The 19,990-nt window shown below is 36.1% G+C and overlaps 1 protein-coding gene across 11 annotated transcripts in view; it reads left to right on the forward strand.

The window, feature by feature from the left end:
- The window catches only part of USP32 (ubiquitin specific peptidase 32), a 68,776-nt gene extending 49,140 nt beyond the window's left edge, over positions 1–19,636 (forward strand). For 3 of the 11 annotated variants that reach the window (XM_062012602.1, XM_062012605.1, XM_062012606.1), the window contains exons 16-34: positions 1,970–2,129; positions 4,370–4,524; positions 5,144–5,225; positions 5,449–5,523; positions 6,136–6,274; positions 6,553–6,658; positions 7,272–7,445; positions 7,967–8,141; positions 8,563–8,714; positions 9,288–9,399; positions 9,939–10,150; positions 11,480–11,664; positions 12,211–12,297; positions 12,873–12,993; positions 13,657–13,848; positions 14,446–14,737; positions 15,036–15,469; positions 15,788–15,880; positions 16,348–18,734. In XM_062012602.1, the coding sequence (XP_061868586.1) occupies positions 1,970–2,129; positions 4,370–4,524; positions 5,144–5,225; positions 5,449–5,523; positions 6,136–6,274; positions 6,553–6,658; positions 7,272–7,445; positions 7,967–8,141; positions 8,563–8,714; positions 9,288–9,399; positions 9,939–10,150; positions 11,480–11,664; positions 12,211–12,297; positions 12,873–12,993; positions 13,657–13,848; positions 14,446–14,737; positions 15,036–15,469; positions 15,788–15,880; positions 16,348–16,521 (3,120 nt within the window). In that variant the 3' untranslated portion in view covers positions 16,522–18,734. Of the gene's footprint in view, positions 1–1,969; positions 2,130–4,369; positions 4,525–5,143; positions 5,226–5,448; positions 5,524–6,135; positions 6,275–6,552; positions 6,659–7,271; positions 7,446–7,966; positions 8,142–8,562; positions 8,715–9,287; positions 9,400–9,938; positions 10,151–11,479; positions 11,665–12,210; positions 12,298–12,872; positions 12,994–13,656; positions 13,920–14,052; positions 14,134–14,445; positions 14,738–15,035; positions 15,470–15,787; positions 15,881–16,347; positions 18,735–19,586 lie in introns of those variants that run through there. The other 8 variants (XR_009820137.1, XR_009820134.1, XR_009820135.1 and 5 more) reach the window with 8 other exon arrangements.
- Positions 19,637–19,990: the final 354 nt, after the last annotated feature.

The following is a 19,990-nucleotide window of genomic DNA, read 5'->3' on the forward strand; positions in this document are numbered from 1 at the left end:
TGAGATAACATAAAGAACCCAGTGTGTCTGAGCTTCTGGCAGTTCCACGAGGTAATCCATTATGGTCATCTCTCAGTTCGTTGAAAATAGTCTAAATGAAAAGTCTTGAAGATCAAGCTGAGAAAAAGCAGCCTCAGAAATGGACATGGATAGAAAGTTGTGGATATTTATTTGGAGACTTGCAACACAATCCCCGGGAAATATTGCAGCAGGGAAGATGTGCTGCTCAACTGATCATGTTACTAAAGCAGACAAAATAAACTTTAGATCTTTAATTAAGGATATTAATCAAAAATTAATTTGGAGTACAGTGCAGAACAATGTAGAATATAAGTTTCAAGTATGAAAGTGATATATATTAACTGAAATTGGTCAAGTGGACTAATAATTAGTCTGTGTTATGCCAGGGATTTGTTTGTTTGTTTGTTGTTAAAACAGTAACAGTATTTTCAAAAGAAAAGCAGTCATTATATAACAATAGCCATTGTTGAATCATATAATTTACTTACAGCTTACTGAGCTGTCTCTGTTTATCTGTGTGTAATATTGCAAAGAGAGTAACAGCTCATCATCATTGGGAGCATGCCTTGAATTATTAATATCAAATTTATAAAAGAGTAGGCTGATGTTAGAGGCAAGAAAAAATGAAGTAATTTAATCTGTTCATTTAGTGGCTTTGGAAACTTCCTTCAATTTGTGTTGCATATGTTTGTTCCTTATAGGGGTTTGTTTATTCTATATCAGTCTCTTTTTTGATGGTAACAATAGAGATTGGGTGGTTGGTATCACAAATACTTAGTGTCACAAATGGAAGAGAAATAGCTGTATGATTTTTGGTGATTTGATCTGTTAGCCATGGTACTGGCAATGATTTTTACAGTGAAAAATCACTGGCTTCTGTTATCCTCCTCCCACACATTCTCCATGGAAACAAACACCTTTCATGATCCTGAAAAGGCCACATCTCCTTATACTCAAGCTAATGTGCTTGAGATTTTTGTGATCAGGTCATTAGAAAAGAGATTTCTCTTCAGAATAACAGAACTTCAGTTTGGGTATCCTGACTGAAAAAAAATATATATGTTTAAACTGTAGCTTTTTAATCCATAATTAAGGAAGGAGTATTGTGACTCTTAATTTATCCAAAGTCATGAATTCTTGAAGAGTATTTGATGAGTTGTAGCTGTGCACTCACATTCCCAGTCTCCTGCCCTGCAGCAGGGACTGTTATGTTGTTTCTTTCCAGAAAATGTCCTCACTATTGCTTTTGTTGTAACTGAAGATTAATCCTGTGGCACTGGAGTGCATTAGATTGCCTCTCACAACTTAACCTGAGTATTTTCTTCTGCTTTACCTGGTCACAAAAGAAGTTAATATTCCTGCCATGTATGTATGTCTATGTTTGGGCAAATCTAGAGAGCAAAATTGTCATGGAAATGGTGACTGAAAAGCTGCAAATCATGTTCTGGGGTAATTTCAGCTTTTTCTGTCAACATATCAAAATGCAGCATAAGTAGGTTTCAGTTTGTTCTTAAAATATGAGATATTTAATTCAATCCTGTTGTTCAGAAATCTCAGAAAATATGTCTTATTCAGACTGTGTGAGGTTTTTTAGTAGTTGTAAGACCTTTATATTGAAGTGTACCCAGAGTAGAATTAATGAAGTTCATTGTAAATTCACATATATTTCAGGAATTATAAAAACGTTCCATGGTGTGGTACAGAAAGCTATGCTTCACTAAATAAGGTGTTTGCTTTCTGCAACTAATAAGCTTCAAAAAGTGCTTAGTTACTCCTGTGGATATTTGGCTAAGACCCCATAAGAAGTTCAGAGGATTTCTTGTCTCCTAGTGAACCATAGTTTATTTTTTTTAACCATTTGCTCTAATGATTACTTTCTGTTCCTGTTGGGATTTCCTACACGTTTGGATCAGCAGTCTCTAAAATGTGTGTTAAATATCTTTACTAGGTGATCAAAAGCAGCAAAACAAATGTGCCTGAACTAGAGTTATTTCCTCGCTACCTGCTCTTCCTGAGACAGCAGCCTGCCACTCGAACACAGCAGTCAAACATCTGGGTGAATATGGGTATGATGAGCCTGAGAATGTTTCCTCAGCATTTACCTAGAGGTAACTTAAGAATGCAGCAAGAATTCAAGTGTGCAGTTTCTAAGAAAGCGAGACCACAGCTGTAGAAGCTTGCTGCCACTGTGCTTGTGCACCAGCTAATCAACTGTAAGGCACAAACAGCATTTGGTAAAAATTTAAAGGCTTCCCCTCCTATCTTCTCTTGAAAGGAAGAGGCATGAGGGAGCATTTTCAGAGATCCCTGAAGTCGTATAGTTACTGCAAGTAGATTGATGAGTTGAAAGTGAGAAATGAGCACTGCATAAACTAAACAGCTAAGAAAGGCAGATCTGATTATTCCTGTTGGTATAGAATAGATGCATCTGTGCACTGTGGTGGGAGTGTCTGATAGTGAAATGGTCTAATAAATGAAATCGTTGTTCATCCAACTGCTTCTCAATTACTTGGGCAGCTAGGCTTTAATACCCCAAATTATATACTACTCTTTAGAAAATAATTGAATTAATGAAATACAAAGACTATTATTTGATGCAATTCAGTAAGACGAGTCAATAGAAAGTGTAAACACCCAGCTGAAGTATAGCATGCCATAATTGTGGGGTAATGCTCACTAAGTAATGGGCTCTAAGAACAATTCAGATTTCAGCTACACATTTCAGCAGAAAAGTGTTACAGGATTTGTTTTTAGTTAACAGTTTCTATGCACAGTTGCATACTTGCCTCATAACAGATTTGAAGAAATAACTGGTGTTCACACATGTGTGCTTGGACACACATAGATAAACATATATGTGTATGTATACAGTAATATATGTCCAGAAATGGCCTCACCTGCCTACTGAGAATGCAATCCTTTACTCTTGTTAGTGTTAGCCCATGTTTAAAAATGTCATGCAGATGCTCAATTTTTCACTGCTTTGGTAGAATCTCAAATGTAACGAGTAGATGGGGCTGCCTGCTTGATCAAGTTCCGCTGCAGAAACTGCCTGCTACCCAAATTCATTTTTTCTTACTTGACCTAATAAAATAGAAACTGCTTCATTTGGACATCCTAAAATGCCCAAATTCAAATAAAGAAAATCTTCTGATATGCCAAATTTGATCTTGATTTGGAATTATTTTGCTGTGCACTAATTTATTTGTCCAATCAGTTATTAATCTTTTTGAGTTTCCAAATATGCTTTCTTGCTGTAATCTTACAACTAATCCTCTGATCCCTAATCTCAGAAAATGCTTTTTTGTTTTCTTTTTTAAAAATGAGTACTTTGCTTGGTATACTGAAGCAAAAACGATGCTTTGCTGACTTCTAAGATGATTACAATATAGTTTTAGTCTCTTGTCAGATCACATGTAATATTGCATGTTTTAATATTGTACTGTTTATTGGTTTTTAATCTTATGACAGTGAAAGTAGAACAATGTCATGTCTCTGGTTACTTAAGTAATGCAGTTGCCTGATAGGGTTTGGCTGTATAATAAAAGCTTTACATGAATATGCTCCAGACGTGTCTCTGGGAGGAGTGGGGATCTTCCTAAGTTTAAACTAAAGAAGCTCAAAAAAACAAAGCGTGTGAAGTTTTTCTCATCGCCCGTGCAAATGTCTTATTTAAAGATGAGCCCATATTATAGAGAAGAGCAGCAATCTTGACTGATGGAATTAATTTGTCTTGCAAGCGTGAGATTGGTGAGAAGTCCTGGTGAAAATGCTAGGCATCTTTACAGAATATGTTTTGAGGCATTTAGGTATTGAGAATAGTTCTATTGTAGAACTGCCAGGCTGATTTCATTTTCAGAGATCAGCATTCATCTCCACAGAAGAGCTGACACAAAGTCATGCTACTTCCAACTGATTGGTTTTTTCTACCGTATTCTTTACTTACGATGTTTTCTCAAAAAGAAAATGCTCATGAAATGTTGAAGTCCTTTATTTTGATAATTACCATTGTCTCTGCTACTCTGTCTCGAAAGAATAGTCCAGTCTTTTAAAACTTCATTGAAATTATTTTTTTCCTTTGAGAATCTTAAGGGATTTTGGTAAGAAGGAAGGTAAATTTATCTATCTGCTTTGTGATAGCAAATTTGTTGTCCCAAAGGGTTAGTAACAACTAACTTTCAATCTAACTTACTATTTTATCCATAAACAAAAGCAGTAGGACTGTGGAGTTCTTTATCACAGAAAGTGTTTATATATTGTACGTAGTGTATAAGTTATTGACGTGATTTCAGTTGATCTCTGGGTGTATACATTATCTTTTGCCCTTTTCTTATAATTATGAATCCAGGGAATGTACCTTCACCGAATGCTCCTTTAAAAAGAGTGCTGGCTTACACTGGCTGCTTTAGTCGAATGCAAACAATTAAAGAGATACATGAGTATCTCTCCCAGAGGCTACGTATAAAAGAAGAAGATATGCGCCTCTGGTTGTACAACAGTGAGGTAATGTCAATCTCTTTTTTATTAATCTGCTCTTGGATATTGTATATCTTATTCTTTGCTCAAAACTACTGCTACACATGCACAGAAGAAACAAAAGTGGACCTAAGTTTCCTTTGGAGCTAACTGTCCAGGTTGGAAAACCCTTGCCACTTGTTCTAGAGTTTTTTGTGCACTCCAAGCAGTGAAATTTAGATTATGGTGATCCAAAACAACCTAATAAACACGTAATTATCTCGTGATGTTTTTAAAAAATTGCAATTAGTCGACCTGTCAAAAGGCTTGATACAAAGTTTCATAGAAATTCTTTTAAATGGAAATAAAATAGATTATTTCACTGATGTGCGTGATCCCGTAGGCTTCTCTTCACAAATTTCTCCAAATCATTAAGTGCATGTCATTCTCTACTTCTAAAGAAATACCACATCAAGTTAAAATGTTGAACTAGATGCTTCTGGACATCGGTGAACCACTGTGTTTAATTAACACAGATAGGAAACTGGTGTTCTCCTTTTGTGAAGAAATTGTTAATATTTTCATTTCACTGCTTCAACATTAAAATATCATCAAAGAATTTTAAATCTAAACATAATAACTACATGAAATATTTTTTCTCCTGCAGAACTATCTTACTTTGCTGGATGATGAAGATCACAGCCTGGAGTATCTTAAAATCCAAGACGAGCAGCATTTGGTAATAGAAGGTATAAAAGGCCCTTTAATTGGTTTACATGCTACAAATGAAAAGTTCTATGTCTATACATGTGGTTAATAAATTGTGTGTAGTACTCATTCTGTAATTGCTCAAACTACACAGATACATAGGCCTAATGCCCAGATATTTGTAAATATCTCTTCAACTGTATAAGCTCTGTGGAATAAGTAACAAATCATCTTAAAAAATCCTTATACTGTGTGTCTTTCTAGTTCGAAACAAAGACATGAGCTGGCCAGAAGAGATGTCTTTTATAGCAAACAGCAGTAAAATAGACAGACATAAAGGTAAGTGTTTCAGCATAGTGAGTGAATTATTATGAAAAGAATAATCTGGGAGGCTATATTATGCCAAAATATTTCTTTTTAATCTAAGTGCTCTTACCATTGTAAGAAGTCTTCTGTGCTTGTGCTGCTTTGCTTGTTCTTTCTATTTTATTAACTTATATGCTGGAAATATGGGAGGGTTGAATGTATAGCTAGATAAATTTATAGTTGTTCAGATGGAGCAGGAGCAAGTGGTTCATAGCAAATTCTGGATTTTGTGTTTATTATCTTTGATTTTTTTTAAGGTAAGAAATAGTTCAGATTTTAAGAAACTAATCCAGAAATGTCAGAACCATAATTATTTACCTGAACATAGTTTGTATGGATTCTACAGATGCCATGGTGGATCAGATCCAAAGTAATACCTCAATTGCTGTTAAGAGGGGTTGAGAAAGCAAATATTTTGGACAGGCTGGTCCTCTATTGCATCTATGCTAGCTGCAATCTTGTAATTGGGAGCAGCTTAAATTGAATTAATTCCTGTGGAAAGGTCATATTCCTAACTTTATTGATACACCATTCTGAATTTTTCATACCTGCACAATTGATGTAATTGTCTTTTCTTTTTCTCAGTTCCTACTGAAAAAGGTGCTACTGGATTAAGCAATCTGGGTAACACGTGTTTCATGAACTCTAGTATCCAGTGTGTCAGTAATACGCAACCTCTAACACAGTATTTCATCTCAGGAAGACATCTTTATGAACTTAACAGGTAATTTTCTATTTGAGACCATTGACATTTTAGATGGTGTAACATTTCTTTAAAATGAGTTTCAACTTTCAGAAGTAGGCAGTATGAATAAATCTTTGCCAGTTCTGTGTATCGGGCATCAGCTACACAGTAGATACTAGATTAGATACATTAAAACATAAACTCTTTGTTTCTGGGAGAGTTAAAACAGTTCAGCAAGAAGCCTTTGCACTTCCTTGTTTATCCCCATGCTTGAGCTTTAAATTTTAGTATGGTAGTAATTACTGTACGATTTTTAGGACAAATCCAATAGGCATGAAAGGACACATGGCCAAGTGCTATGGGGATTTGGTTCAGGAGCTGTGGAGTGGAACTCAGAAGAGTATAGCGCCGTTAAAGCTGCGGGTAAGTCTATGATGTGTGTTACTTAAAGGTAGAAAATACTAATTTGTTTGAATAGCAGAAATCTTCTAATGAGCGTTTTCCTAATGTTATCTGAATTAGAATGGCTCTGGGACTCAAATAAGTGAAAGGAAAGGAAACCTGGACATATATTCCACATGTCAGAAGTTGTCTGTGAAGCCAGTGACTGTATCCTGGGCAGTCAGTCGTCACACATGTTACTTCAGACTGGTCGCTATCTGTAAGGGATGTAGGGGCGGTGTTCAGGAAAGGGCTGTGTAGGGGAAGATGCACATCTGGAGGAGGTCAGGGTTCATCAGTCCTAGTACTCAGGACTTGGGCAGCTTTCTGTGAAATATAATCGTGGTTCAAAGGAGTTACCTGATATGAATCAGAGGTTGTGGTAAAAGATGTGGCTTTTATAGCCCTTAATAGGAACAAAAGACGGTGCATTTGCCTGTAAATGGTTATTTGCTCTGAAAGCATAGGAAGTTACCTTTAACTTTTGGCCATTCAATTTGTGCTCATTGACAGCATATGTCTTGTCAACAGTATTTTGATTCGTTGTCACATCTTTTGTTACATGATGTTAAATAACTTCTGTCCTTTTTCCTAGTGGACAATAGCAAAGTATGCGCCAAGATTTAATGGTTTTCAACAGCAAGACTCACAGGAGCTTCTGGCTTTTCTTTTGGATGGTCTTCATGAGGATTTGAACAGAGTCCATGATAAGCCATATGTTGAACTGAAAGACAGTGACGGTCGGCCAGACTGGGAAGTAGCAGCAGAGGTATGGGTTAAAATTTTTTGTTTGTTTATTTGCTGGGCTTTCTTTTTTCTTAATAGTACTAAGTTGTTGATGATGAGACTGTCTGTGGCAACACTCAGCACTGTACTGTCTTTTGGAACTTGTTAGATCTGTAATTTAAGGATTTGGTTTCACTTGGAGCTGAAAATGAGTTTTAGGTATTGTCATAAAGGTAAAAAGATGATGCTTCACAATCATTTAGAACAGTTCTTCAGAATTATGGAGTATCAACATGTTTCAAGATAGCTGATGATCCTTTCGGAAGTACTTTAGATCATGTTATAGCTTGATTATTGTGGTAATTGAAATAAGTTTTCTACACTGATGTTGGAGCTAAATGCTTCCTATATATTAGAAATTGGGAAACAACTTGAATGGAAATAATTTGACTTGCATAGGTCAATAAAATTTTGGAGATTTTCCAGTATATTCTGCTTCCTCTAGTTCGTGCAAGTAGTCTTCAGTTTCTAACTTCTGTATTGTTTTTTTGCACTTCATTTTAGGCCTGGGAAAACCATCTGAGAAGAAACAGATCAATTGTTGTAGATTTATTTCATGGGCAGCTGAAGTCGCAAGTAAAATGTAAAACTTGTGGACATATAAGTGTTAGATTTGACCCTTTTAATTTTTTATCCTTGCCTTTGCCAATGGATAGCTACATGCACCTAGAAATTACAGGTAAGTAGTGTGTTTAACTCCCTATAAACTAACATTTGGTTTCTGTTAGTATTTATGCTTTATCTTGTGGAGGTTGTCCTAAATCTGCCTAAAGTGAAAAAGAAAGACTGAGGGGAGTGTACAAACAAAAAAATACTTTATGGGTCATGAACTATACCATGAACAAGCCATGTGTTCTTGGAAAAGAGGCAAAAGGAAAGATAAGTGAAACAAATTTTGAAACCATTTTCTCCTGCCTCTGTGGAAAGAGTTTTTCTGCCATACGTCAGCACACCTTGGAAATTAACTGGTTTGAAAAAAAAATTCATATCTTCACACAAGGATTAAAAAACCCCAATTTATAAGTAAGAGGCCGTAATGTATTACTCTCATTAACACTTTTTGGCTTTGCTGACCAATGTTTCTTTTCCACTTTCCAAAGTAATTAAATTAGATGGTACTACTCCTGTTCGATACGGCCTGAGATTGAACATGGATGAAAAGTATACAGGCTTGAAAAAACAGTTAAGTGAACTCTGTGGGCTGAAACCAGAACAGATTCTACTTGCAGAAGTGCATAGCTCCAATATAAAGGTAAGAAGAAAAAAAAATCATTGCTGCAACATACTTTTGATATTTTTGTTTGTATAGCAGCATCTTTCCTCATTCTGTTTGACATTAAACTTTGCCAACAAGAACTGTGAAACTATTTAACTAAATATGTGCTAAAAAACTTAACTTGTTTAACCATCATTTTTCTTACTTTAAATAGATTTGAAATCAAAATAAACTTTTTGTTCAGTTTAAACACTGTCAAGATAATGGAGGTATAAGAAGTGAATGGCTTTAGTGTGTATGTGTCTACATATGTGTATATATATATATATATATAAATTTTTCTCCTGTCCTTGGATAGGGTTAAAACTACGTGAAACTAGGTGATTTCAGTCTGTTTAGAGAACCATTCATAACTCACAGGTCTCACTGCAGGGATGTGCAAAAGGCTGTGCTGGTTGGCTCTTTTTTTCCTTTCAGAAAAGTCTGAGAAAGCAGATAGGAGGGGAGAGATGAGCTGATAGATACACTGTTTTCAAAAGAACAAAACAAATTTGGAGTCACAGCTAGGACTGTGTATGTGTCTGACTAACTTTCCCTTTTTTACTGAAGAATTTTCCTCAAGACAACCAGAAAGTCCGGTTATCAGTGAGTGGGTTTCTGTGTGCATTTGAAGTACCAGTTCCAGGATCCCCAACATCAGCATCAAGTCCGGTGCAGACAGGTAAAATAGATGTATATGATATTTATCTTCCTGTTCATTTAAAAAACATGATGCTTGGGTACTGGAGAAATTCAGGAGAAAAACTTACTACTTATGATAAGTAAACCATGAAGATTAAGCTACAGTGTTCTGATCCAGAAAGAAGCTGTGAGCAGTCTCAGTATCTGCTCATTATCTATGGTCTTTTCAAGACCATGGCCAAAATAGCAGTCTGAAGATCACTATATTCTTATTTTAGTTCAAGACACAAAATATTGTGTTATTTGTGGATTGGCTCTTAAGGCAAGTCATGTAAAAAAAGAGAAGTTTTTTGTGGTTTGGTTTTATTCTTTGTGATTTCATATATGACTTGTAAACACCTTTATTAGTCTTTGCTCTGGCATACTCTGATTTTGCAAAGTTGAAGGCAAATGAACAGATGTTGGTCTTGAGAGTAGAAGATGTTTTGTGAAATGCATTGAACAGAATGGAAAGGAAATTAAATCTTGTCATCGGTTCTGGTTACTGTAGATAACTGAGAATCTATCATCTATCAACAGATGTCTCAACAGGGCCATCAGGTAATGGAGCACCAAATATAATGATGAATGGGGACCTTCCTAAACCAACCCTGATTCCAAATGGAATGCCAAACACTGTAGTGCCATGTGGAACAGAACGGAGTGTTGCCAACTGGACTCTCAACGGTCATGTGCCCTTGCTATCTGACAGTCCGTGTACAGGGTATATCATTGCAGTCCACAGAAAAATGGTTAGTAGATTTTGTATTTGATATAAATAGTTCAAGTTCACTGAAAGAAAGTCATTGAGGATTTTTTTTTAATGTTTGAATAAGGAATTAATCTTCATGCTCCCTTCTTCTTCTTAAGAAATAAAGACATTTCTCTCTTAAGTAAGTGCCAAGTTCTACAGAAACACAACTCTTGCAGATTTAAATTGTAATATCTAACGTTGGTGTGTTTTTCTTTCCTTGGCACTGGCATGCTTCCCAGTTCTCTAATGCTGAGATCCATACTTGGGCATTTGCTAGCTCCCTGATTTAATGCTTCAGACTCTTTGAGCAGAAAAATACTAATTAGAGGAGCTGCAAGAAATGCATTTCTCTTCCATTATGTGGAAAAGCCTTATTTTTTATATGGAAGCAGAGTGAAGATCTACAGTACGTTCCTGGTCATTCTGTTAGTATGAACTACTCTTCAAAAGCATTTGTAGTTAAGTTGAACTCTAAATGTCAAAAATGGATGATTGAACATCTCAAATAGCCACACATTGTGCTGTATCCAGACTTTAGAGTCTGTAGACATTCAGAGTGTGGTGGATGTGGGCCAGGAGGCCATTTCACTTGCCCCTTTACTATGTGTTTGTATGAGGCCACTGTTATCTTTACTCTAATTTTGCAAAATTTGGTAGGTGATTAGTATGTTGCTTTTAAGACATTACAAGCTGATAGTGTGGAAACTATTCCATGAGTCCACACTTGTCATAGTCAAAAATCTTATCAATGTAAAGGGTTAATTGTACGAAATTTGTGCAAGAAAATAGCCATTTGCTGTGGTTTAGTGTTATTAAGTTGGAGTGTTAATTAAATCTTTCTTATAAATGTGAGATGTAGCATGCTTGTGTGCTTGGAATAAGTCGTGTGCAAGTATATGGTGCCTCTTTTAGACATAAAGTATTTGTTTCTCTAGCCAACATTTGCTTGCCGAGTGTAAAGTTCATTTTGGGACAGATATTGACATGATTAGGTGCATGTCTGCATTACAGTATTGCCATACGGTGGGAAAAGTAAGAAATACATCATATGAAATATAAAATGGTTGAAGTAGAGATTAATTTGATGTGGTCTAATGTCTGAATAACATCAACATGGTATCACAGAATACAAAAAAGTTTACAAGTCAAATTTTACAGTATTTTAATATTGTGAAAAGTTGCTGAAATGGAGTACTGATATTAGAATGAGTGATTTCTTTCAATTGCCAAAGCCTGAAATAAGTCACAAGGTGAGCATGCCAGCAGTGATGGTACTGTGAGTACATCATAGCTGTGCCTGAGTCATTCTTATCTTTCACACACACAGATGCGGACAGAGTTATATTTTCTTTCATCTCAGAAGAACCGTCCTAGTCTCTTTGGAATGCCACTAATTGTTCCTTGTACAGTTCATACACGGAAAAAAGATCTGTATGATGCAGTGTGGATTCAAGTCTCCAGACTTGCCAGCCCACTCCCACCTCAGGAAGCTAGTAATCATGCACAGGACTGGTGAGTTTGGCACCTCAGTCTTTGGCTTGAATTATGTAATACAATGGCTTAGATTTGCTCACAAGATTTAAAACTATTATCCATCTTTATCACTTTTGACTTCTCATGATCCCTCTGTTCAATGAACATATGCTTTTTAATGTATAATTAAACTTTAAATGTCAACAATGTGTGTGTTTTTACCCCAGATGCTTTCTGCCTGCAGATTCTTTTAGTGGATTATTTATCCAAGAATTAAATTTAGAGTCCTGTAATTTAATAATGGCAATAATTAAAAATAACTTCTAGTCCTCTTGTATCCAATTAAATGCACTATACCTCCTAGCTGCACTCAGTTGGTTGATTCTCTCTTATACAGCATTTGATAATTAATGATACCTGACAAATTTACGTGATGTAAAGACAAGTCTTGTTTTAATAGTTTAATCACACTTGGGGGAAGGGTTGTTGGGGGTTTTTAAACATAGCAAGCATAGTAAAGGAAGGTACATGCAGTTTGAATGAGTTGAATGCTCACATTTCATGTTGCATTTTCTTCTGTTGCAGTGATGATAGCATGGGATATCAGTATCCATTCACACTAAGGGTAGTTCAGAAGGATGGAAATTCTTGTGCTTGGTGTTCCTGGTACAGGTAAATTGTCCTTTTTCAATTTAAGGGAGGGAATCACTCCTGCAGAAATGTAGTTTATGGTAATGGGGTTTTGATACATTTCAGACTTCAGAGGTAATATCAGTCAATAAGAATCTAGAATCTAATTTAACCAAAGCTTTTACATGGCACACTTTCACTGTAGAATATCTTTTATGACTTAGAGAGCTGAAAGCTCTGCTGACACAGAAACTGGGAGACAGACGTGGAGATTATCAAAAACCTCTTAACTCCTTACAGCATTCTGTGTGCATTGTGCATATATGCAGGCACATATGTGTACATTTTTGGGGTGAATTTCTGGGAGTTTATACAAAACCAAACATTTAAATGTTTATCATCTATCTACTTCAATTTCTCATCATTATTGAAGCTTTGTGGTAAGAGACCAAGTTGACACTGATGATTGTTCAATAAAAAAGCCTCACTTTTACACAGAAGGCAAAGTATGAAACTTTGGGGTGCATATGTTATGAAATAAGGAGCAGAATTTGAGTGTGAAGTACTGTAGAACTTAGGTTACTGAACAATTTACTTACCATATCTGTTTTATCTAGATTTTGCCATGGCTGTAAAATTGAGTGCACAGAAGATAGAGCTTGTGTTGAGAACGCTTACATTGCTGTGGACTGGGATCCAACCGCGCTCCATCTGCGCTACCAGACGTCGCAAGAACGGGTAAAATTTCAACATAAACCCTTTGTTGTTTGTTAATAGCTCTGCAGCACAAGCCATTTTATTTTTTTTATTTATTTGATGCTTCTTTTGTCCATTTTCTTTTAAACTGCAGTCAATAATTGAACAGTATATTCCGAATAAATTAATGTCTTAATGTTGGACCTCTTACGTGACCACAGTGTTGAAGGGAAGCTTTTTAGAAACCACAGGAGTGTATTTTCTGTCTTTTCGGGGCTTCTTTTGATCTGTCCTCCATAATATATTACAAAATACTTTAATTGGATGCATTTTCTAAGCATACCAGTGCTATAAAGAGTATGGATGTGAGTAAAGCTATTTTCTCATTGATTCAACAAAACATATCTCAAGGTAGGCTTATAGCTGAGTTAATCTAGCCCAGGTGTTCAAACTTGTAATTGAATCTATAAATATGTGCTTTATAGCTAATTTTATAAGCAGAACCCAAGAATAATGACAATGTGTTATTTGTATGTCTTCCTCTCCATAACTGAAATAAGATTTCTGCTAGAACTCAGCATATCTACTTTTTATCTTTAATCTTCAACAACTAGATGTTATTATTTGTATGACATGGTGAATAGGGACTTTCTCTGAGGAGTTTGTACATGTTTCCAAGTCACATACAGTTTTATCTCACTTTAGATTGTAGAAGAACATGAAAGTGTTGAACAAAGCCGCCGAGCTCAAGCAGAGCCCATCAATCTGGATAGCTGTCTTAGAGCCTTCACCAGTGAGGAAGAACTAGGGGAGGATGAGATGTACTACTGTTCCAAATGCAAGACCCATTGTTTGGCTACCAAAAAACTGGATCTTTGGAGACTTCCCCCTATTTTGGTATGATCTTGTGTAATTTTTCTCTACAGCAACAAAACCGAAGTACATTGATCACAAATTGGAATTGTTAGGTATGTCTCCTTGTTCTGAATAAGAAGATTTGCTTTTGTTCAGTCTCAGGAGGGGCATTGGCTTAGTTTGCTTCATGGATTTCTGTAATGCAGGGAAATAAAACAAACCTCAAATCTTTTTCAATCTTTTCAGCTGATGCATTGCAGGAAATGGTGGTGTTTTGCATTTGGTGTCATCTGTTCTGCCAGAATTCACGCTTAGGCAGTCTTTCCGGTAACACGATCTTTTCTCTAGTTGTGTAGCACCTGCACTTGTCACTTTTCAAATGTGGTAGGTTATTCAAAACACACAGTGCTGATCAAGGAATTGAAACAACTTTTCTGTTGTTTCCTCATGAAATATATTAGTTTCATATTTTACCAGTTTGATCCCAAAGTCCAAATTGTCACATGCAGCATTGTTATTGTTTTTATTAGCATATGGTAAAATGTGTATGTTTTTTATAACACCTATTTTCAAACAGTGAAATTACTCACTATGATATCATTGTCCTCCTTCAATTTTCTCTAACGTGTTTCTCCTTAGATCATTCACCTGAAAAGATTCCAGTTTGTGAACGGCCGCTGGATAAAATCTCAGAAAATTGTCAAATTTCCCAGAGAAAGTTTTGACCCAAGTGCCTTTTTGGTACAAAGGGATCCAAGTCATTTTCAACGAAAGCAGCTCACGCTCCAGGTTGACAGCCTTCCCGACCCACGGACTCTCCAAGGGGAGTCTGGGAAAATAGATCTGCAGATCACTTACACACCGAGAGAAGGAGATACGCTGAACAGAAGCCCATCTTCCCTTAACACTACTGTCTTGAATAATATCAAAGGTAGGTAATAAATAGGGAAAATTCCAGTCAATACTGATAAGGAATGGAGTAAATTATATTGTGAACAAACAGTTACTAAATGACAACAGATATTGACATTGTCTGCTTGTGTTAGTGGGCTGGATTAAGTGAGGAATGTACTCTTGTATAAAAGAGTTAAATTTCAGTGTATACATGTATGTGTGTGATGTGTGATAGTTTTATATACTACTCATTAGTTGCAGTGAAACAGTGTTTTTTAATGTTTTCTAGACCATGTGTTTTGATATCTCAGCAGTCCTTGTGTTTTCTCTTTTAGCATCTCCATCACTGGGGAGGAAAAGTGGAACCAGTTGTCCTTCAAGTAAAAACAGTAGCCCCACGAGTAGCCCAAGGACTGTAGGAAGAGGTAAAGGGCGTCTGCGGCTGCCACAGCTGGGGAAACGCAAACTGTCAAGTAGCAAAGAGAATCTGGATGCAAGTAAAGAGAATGGTACCGACCAGGAGCAGAGATTTCCTTCTGATCAAGGCGATGGTCTTACTAGAGGGCAGATTTTGGGTGGTAGCCAGAGTGAACTATATACTGCTCAGGACAATGAGATGCCTCTAGCCACCGGATACATCTGTGAGCAGAATGCGTATAGTAATAGCAGTATCAACAGTCAGATTGAGAACCACAGTGAGGATGATATTATAGACGACCAAAGAGAAGAAGTATGTGTCAACCCTATTTACAATCTTTATGCAATTTCGGTAAGTTGACTTTTTTTTAATGCAAGTAAACTGTCTTTGTTTTGACTAAATGCATTTTGTTTTCATTACAGAAAGTAGGGAATCTGTGGTGAATGAGAACAAAACAGAGCCATTGTCAGCAAAATAAATTTGCCATAAAACTGAGTACAGCAGAAAAAGGATATCTCTGCATGAGTGTATAAAGTTAGTCAGCTCCAGATGTCTGTTCTGTCCTGAACTGTTGTCACTCACTTAAAGATCATGAACTTGTGAAAAATTTATTCTGTGAGTTCCAGGTTTTGTTGTTTGATCCAGGTTTTTTCTTCTTTGTTTTCTTAGTGCCATTCAGGAATTATGGGAGGGGGTCATTATGTCACTTATGCCAAAAACCCAAACAGGAAGTGGTACTGCTACAACGACAGTAGCTGTAAGGTAAATCATTTGCTTCTGTAGGAAATATTTTCCATCTTTGTTGCCTAGAGACAAAAAAATTTACGTTTGGAGAGAGCGTTCTTTGAAAGCACGAGCATCTCAAAAGTTGCATCAGATAGATGTTGTTAACTGAAATTCTGCGTGAGATCTTTTTTTTTCCAAGTTAACAGCTGTTCATCAGCTGGTTAAGGAAAGATGCTTCTTTTGTACAAAGTGGTATGAACAGTTTTGTATTCCATTACTGAATAATGAAGCTCTGATATTTCTAAGTATTTATGACTATGAAATTTGCCATACTTTCCAAGTAAATCCCAGAGCCAGGTAACTATAAGGGGGACAGAAAATGGAATTCTTCATATAAATAGCCAGTTGAAAATACTATTTCTATGCCGTTTGCATGTCTAGTTACTGACAATTAACAGAATTGTCCTATTGCATGTTTCAGAGCCTGTTTTTCTCTTTGGCAGGAATTGCATCCCGATGAAATTGACACCGACTCTGCCTACATTCTTTTCTATGAGCAGCAGGGGGTAGACTATGCACAATTTCTGCCAAAGATAGATGGCAAAAAGATGGCAGACACAAGCAGCATGGATGAAGATTTTGAGTCAGATTATAAGAAGTACTGTGTTTTACAGTAAGCTGATATCTTCCATGGACTGAGAGAGTGCGAGGGGTAACATCTTGGAAGGTAACATTTGGTGAAAATGTTATTGAAACAGAGAACTCAAGTGTAGTTATAGTACACTGTCATCTGAAAGCACAAAAGGAAAACCCTAATTAAACAGCAGTTAATATGAAGATAGTATTGTTTTCTTCTGTTTTCTCACTTACATGCTCTATAGGTTTCTGATGTTAGACATCAGGCTGAGACTGCCATTGGCCTTTAAATAAAATGGTTTGAGAAAAGCCAAATAAGGACCAAATAAGAGCTAAATTAAACAGTCCAAATAAGAGCTAAACAAAGTAGCATAGAGTTACCAACTGTTCTAACAAACCCCTAAGGCTCTCTTTAGGTTTAAGATAACGGGGAAAAAATATTGTAGTGTTGTCTTTGGACAGCATGATATTGCTACCTCCTTTTTCCTGCAGTTTTATTGCATTTTTTGGCAAAACAGGGAAAGCAAGAGAATGAAAAATGCACAAACTTAAAAGAATTATCATCAAGAGTAAGAGAAGTTTCCAGTTTTGCCACCACTAATGTGTGTCAGTTGCTTTGTTTCTGTATGTTGGGAGCACAACCAAATCCTAATTTGAGAAGAGATTAATTTCAACGCTTGAATGGTTTATTATATTATGTTTTCTCCACTTGTTGGCTGTGCAGATCAACATGTTTCAGGAATGGCTTTTCTGCCTGAAGAGTGCTATCTCAGACTTTTGAGATGCCTCAAGAAGAAACTTCAGGTTGAAGAGAGTAGTTGTGATTACGCTCATGGTGTCTTAAAATGTGCACATTGCACAAAATGTTCCCAGCTTTTGGAAAGAAAGATTCTTGAGCTTATGTTTCATGACTGGTGTTGCTTTTAAATTTGCACTTTTAAAAATTTGTGTAATTAAATTCAAAAACATAGTTTGTTTTTGTTGTTGTAAGGGCTCTGGAGTGAATGGCTGTGAATTATCCACTGTGTATTTCAAACGAATAAGAAGCTGTGGCTGTCAGGTAGCTATCATACCATTCATGGATGGATTTGTTTGTTTGTTTCATAATTTAATGGAGTTTGTTTTTTTCAAAATTTGGTTGCCTTTTCAAATCTTCTTCTTTCTTTAACAGGTTATGCATATACTTGCAATTACACCAGACTTGCTTTCCATGCCCTTGCAACATGTTCTTTTAAGTCAACGGGCTTATTGCATGAAGGAAAGCATGACTGAGTCTTAGTAGAGACTGGAAAAAAGGTGGTTATTTTTGAGTAGGCATTATATTATAATGAGTAGGCATTTCTATAAACATTTTCAGTGTTAAATTGTTTGCATATCTGAATGAAGACAAAAATTTCACTCTTTTGGCCTTCTGTTCTTCAGCTGTCTAAGCAGCTTACTAATTTTGTCGTTTTCCAAATTCTTCACATTTTGTGTGTTCAGTAACACAATTGTTACTTACATGATTGATCTCTGAATTAAATGTTTGGATTCATTTCGATGTGTTTGACAAGAATGCCAAACCTATAGGTATGCTGATCCTTTCTAAAAAGAGTTGAGTTTTATCCATTTAAGGAATTCTGTCAGCTGATCACGCTGTCTTTACTCAGGCAAAAACCTCCCGCCTTTGGTGGAGTGTCATGCCTCTTTGAGGACAGCAGATGGGTTCCAAAATAAGTATTGTCTTATTTGTAAAGTTTTTCCCTATCCTGTATGATCTTTTATCTTAAAAGTGGTCTGAATATTGAGACTGAAGAAAAGCAAACATAACTTGTGAATTTCTAGGTTAGAAGCTCTTTCAGTACTCATTGGTCTACTCTTCCCTCTGCAAACTCCATGAAAAGTGAAAAATCTTCAACTGATTTACTTTAAAATGTTTTATTTAAGCAGGTAGCACAATCTACTAATGTTATTTGATCTTCTGTGTTTGTTACGTTGGTTGTAATTAATTTTTTAAATTAAATTAATTCATGAATTAGTAGTAAATTTATTAAGTTAACTATTAACTACATTCACTTTGTAAATTATTGTATAAAACTTATTGACAATGCACTGACTTTAGAAAGATGTTAATGTACATAAATACGTTGTAAATAAAATAGTGTTGATGTACTGGAATATGAGCTGTATTAAAAAAGGTATCAGTAATTGTATATGGAGTTAACCTGTTTATCTGTAACTATCTTATTCAAACAAATTAAATACTGTGGATGCAGATGAAGTGTCACTTCTTGTCAGATAATTTTTAATAGCTGTTTCCTCCCTTTGAAGTGTCTGTAATGTTTCCATTAAGCTTAAATGAGTTTGTCAAGCCAAAAACCTGAAATATGTGAGTCAGCATACAGCAGTTCTTTGCAGCTGGTCCAGCATAGTGCCTAGAACTAAGTACCAAGATACTTAAACTCTTGTAAGTTTTGGGTTTAAGTTATTTTAGTTTTCCTTTTGAGAACATTTCTTATAATTAGTTTCTTAGAATTAGTCCTTTTAATGATGTGAAATATCTGCCTGTATACATGAGAGAGAGTGGGAGTTTCCTTCTTACAAATAAGTCTGAAGAACATGTACACTAAACTACATTATTTCAGCAGTTCTCATATTTTTCCATGGTTTAATTTTTGTAGATATGAGGTGAGATGTCCAGAGGATGGGGCAGCACTATTTTCTGTAGTGTCCAGTGACAGGACTAGGTGTAATGGACAAAAGCTGGAACACAAAAAGTTTCACTTAAGGAAAAACTTCTTTACTGTTGAGGTGAGGATATGGAGTCTCTTCTGGAGGTTTCCAAACCTGCCTGGATGAGTTCCTGAGTGGCCTGATCTAGGCAGGCCTGCTTGAGCAAGGGGTTTTGACTAGATGATCTTTGGAGGCCCCTTCCAACCCCTACCATTCTGATTCTATGACTTGGAAGCACAGTGGCTGCATATGGGATCCTGTCTAACCTACTCTTGGGAATCTTTCTTTAGTTCCTTAAAGTAGGAAGAAAAATCTACTTTTACATATTTAACTGCTTAATTTTTGTATATGTGCTTGGACAATGAAAGCTTGAGCTGTAATAATTTTATTCCAGGTTCTCATGCTGTGGTAAACGAAGTTCCTTTTGAGTTTAACAGAAATCAGGTAAAAACATTTTTACAAAATGTTCTGGAAATAATGGGATTGTAAGAAAATCATGTAAAGATTCCATTATTGGAGGGTTTGATAGGAAGTTCCAAGATCTTTCAACGCTGTGTGCTGAGCTTTTGTTTCCAGCTGATGCTGGGGCAGTGCCAGGGTGCTCCCAGCCAGGTGGCGGCAGCACTGCCTGCTCTTAAAACTTATTTTTAACCAGTTAAAATGAGAAAATAAAGTTTATCTACAGTGGGAATATTGCTTTTCAGTGCAGGGTTTGGCCTCACCAGGAATGGTATCTGAAGTTAAATTTGTTTGTGTTACAACAGAATCTGAAGTAAGTTACACTCAGTAATTCTGCAC

The sequence above is a fragment of the Colius striatus genome, chromosome 20 (assembly GCF_028858725.1).
Source record: "Colius striatus isolate bColStr4 chromosome 20, bColStr4.1.hap1, whole genome shotgun sequence".
Classification (NCBI taxonomy): Eukaryota; Metazoa; Chordata; class Aves; order Coliiformes; family Coliidae; genus Colius; species Colius striatus.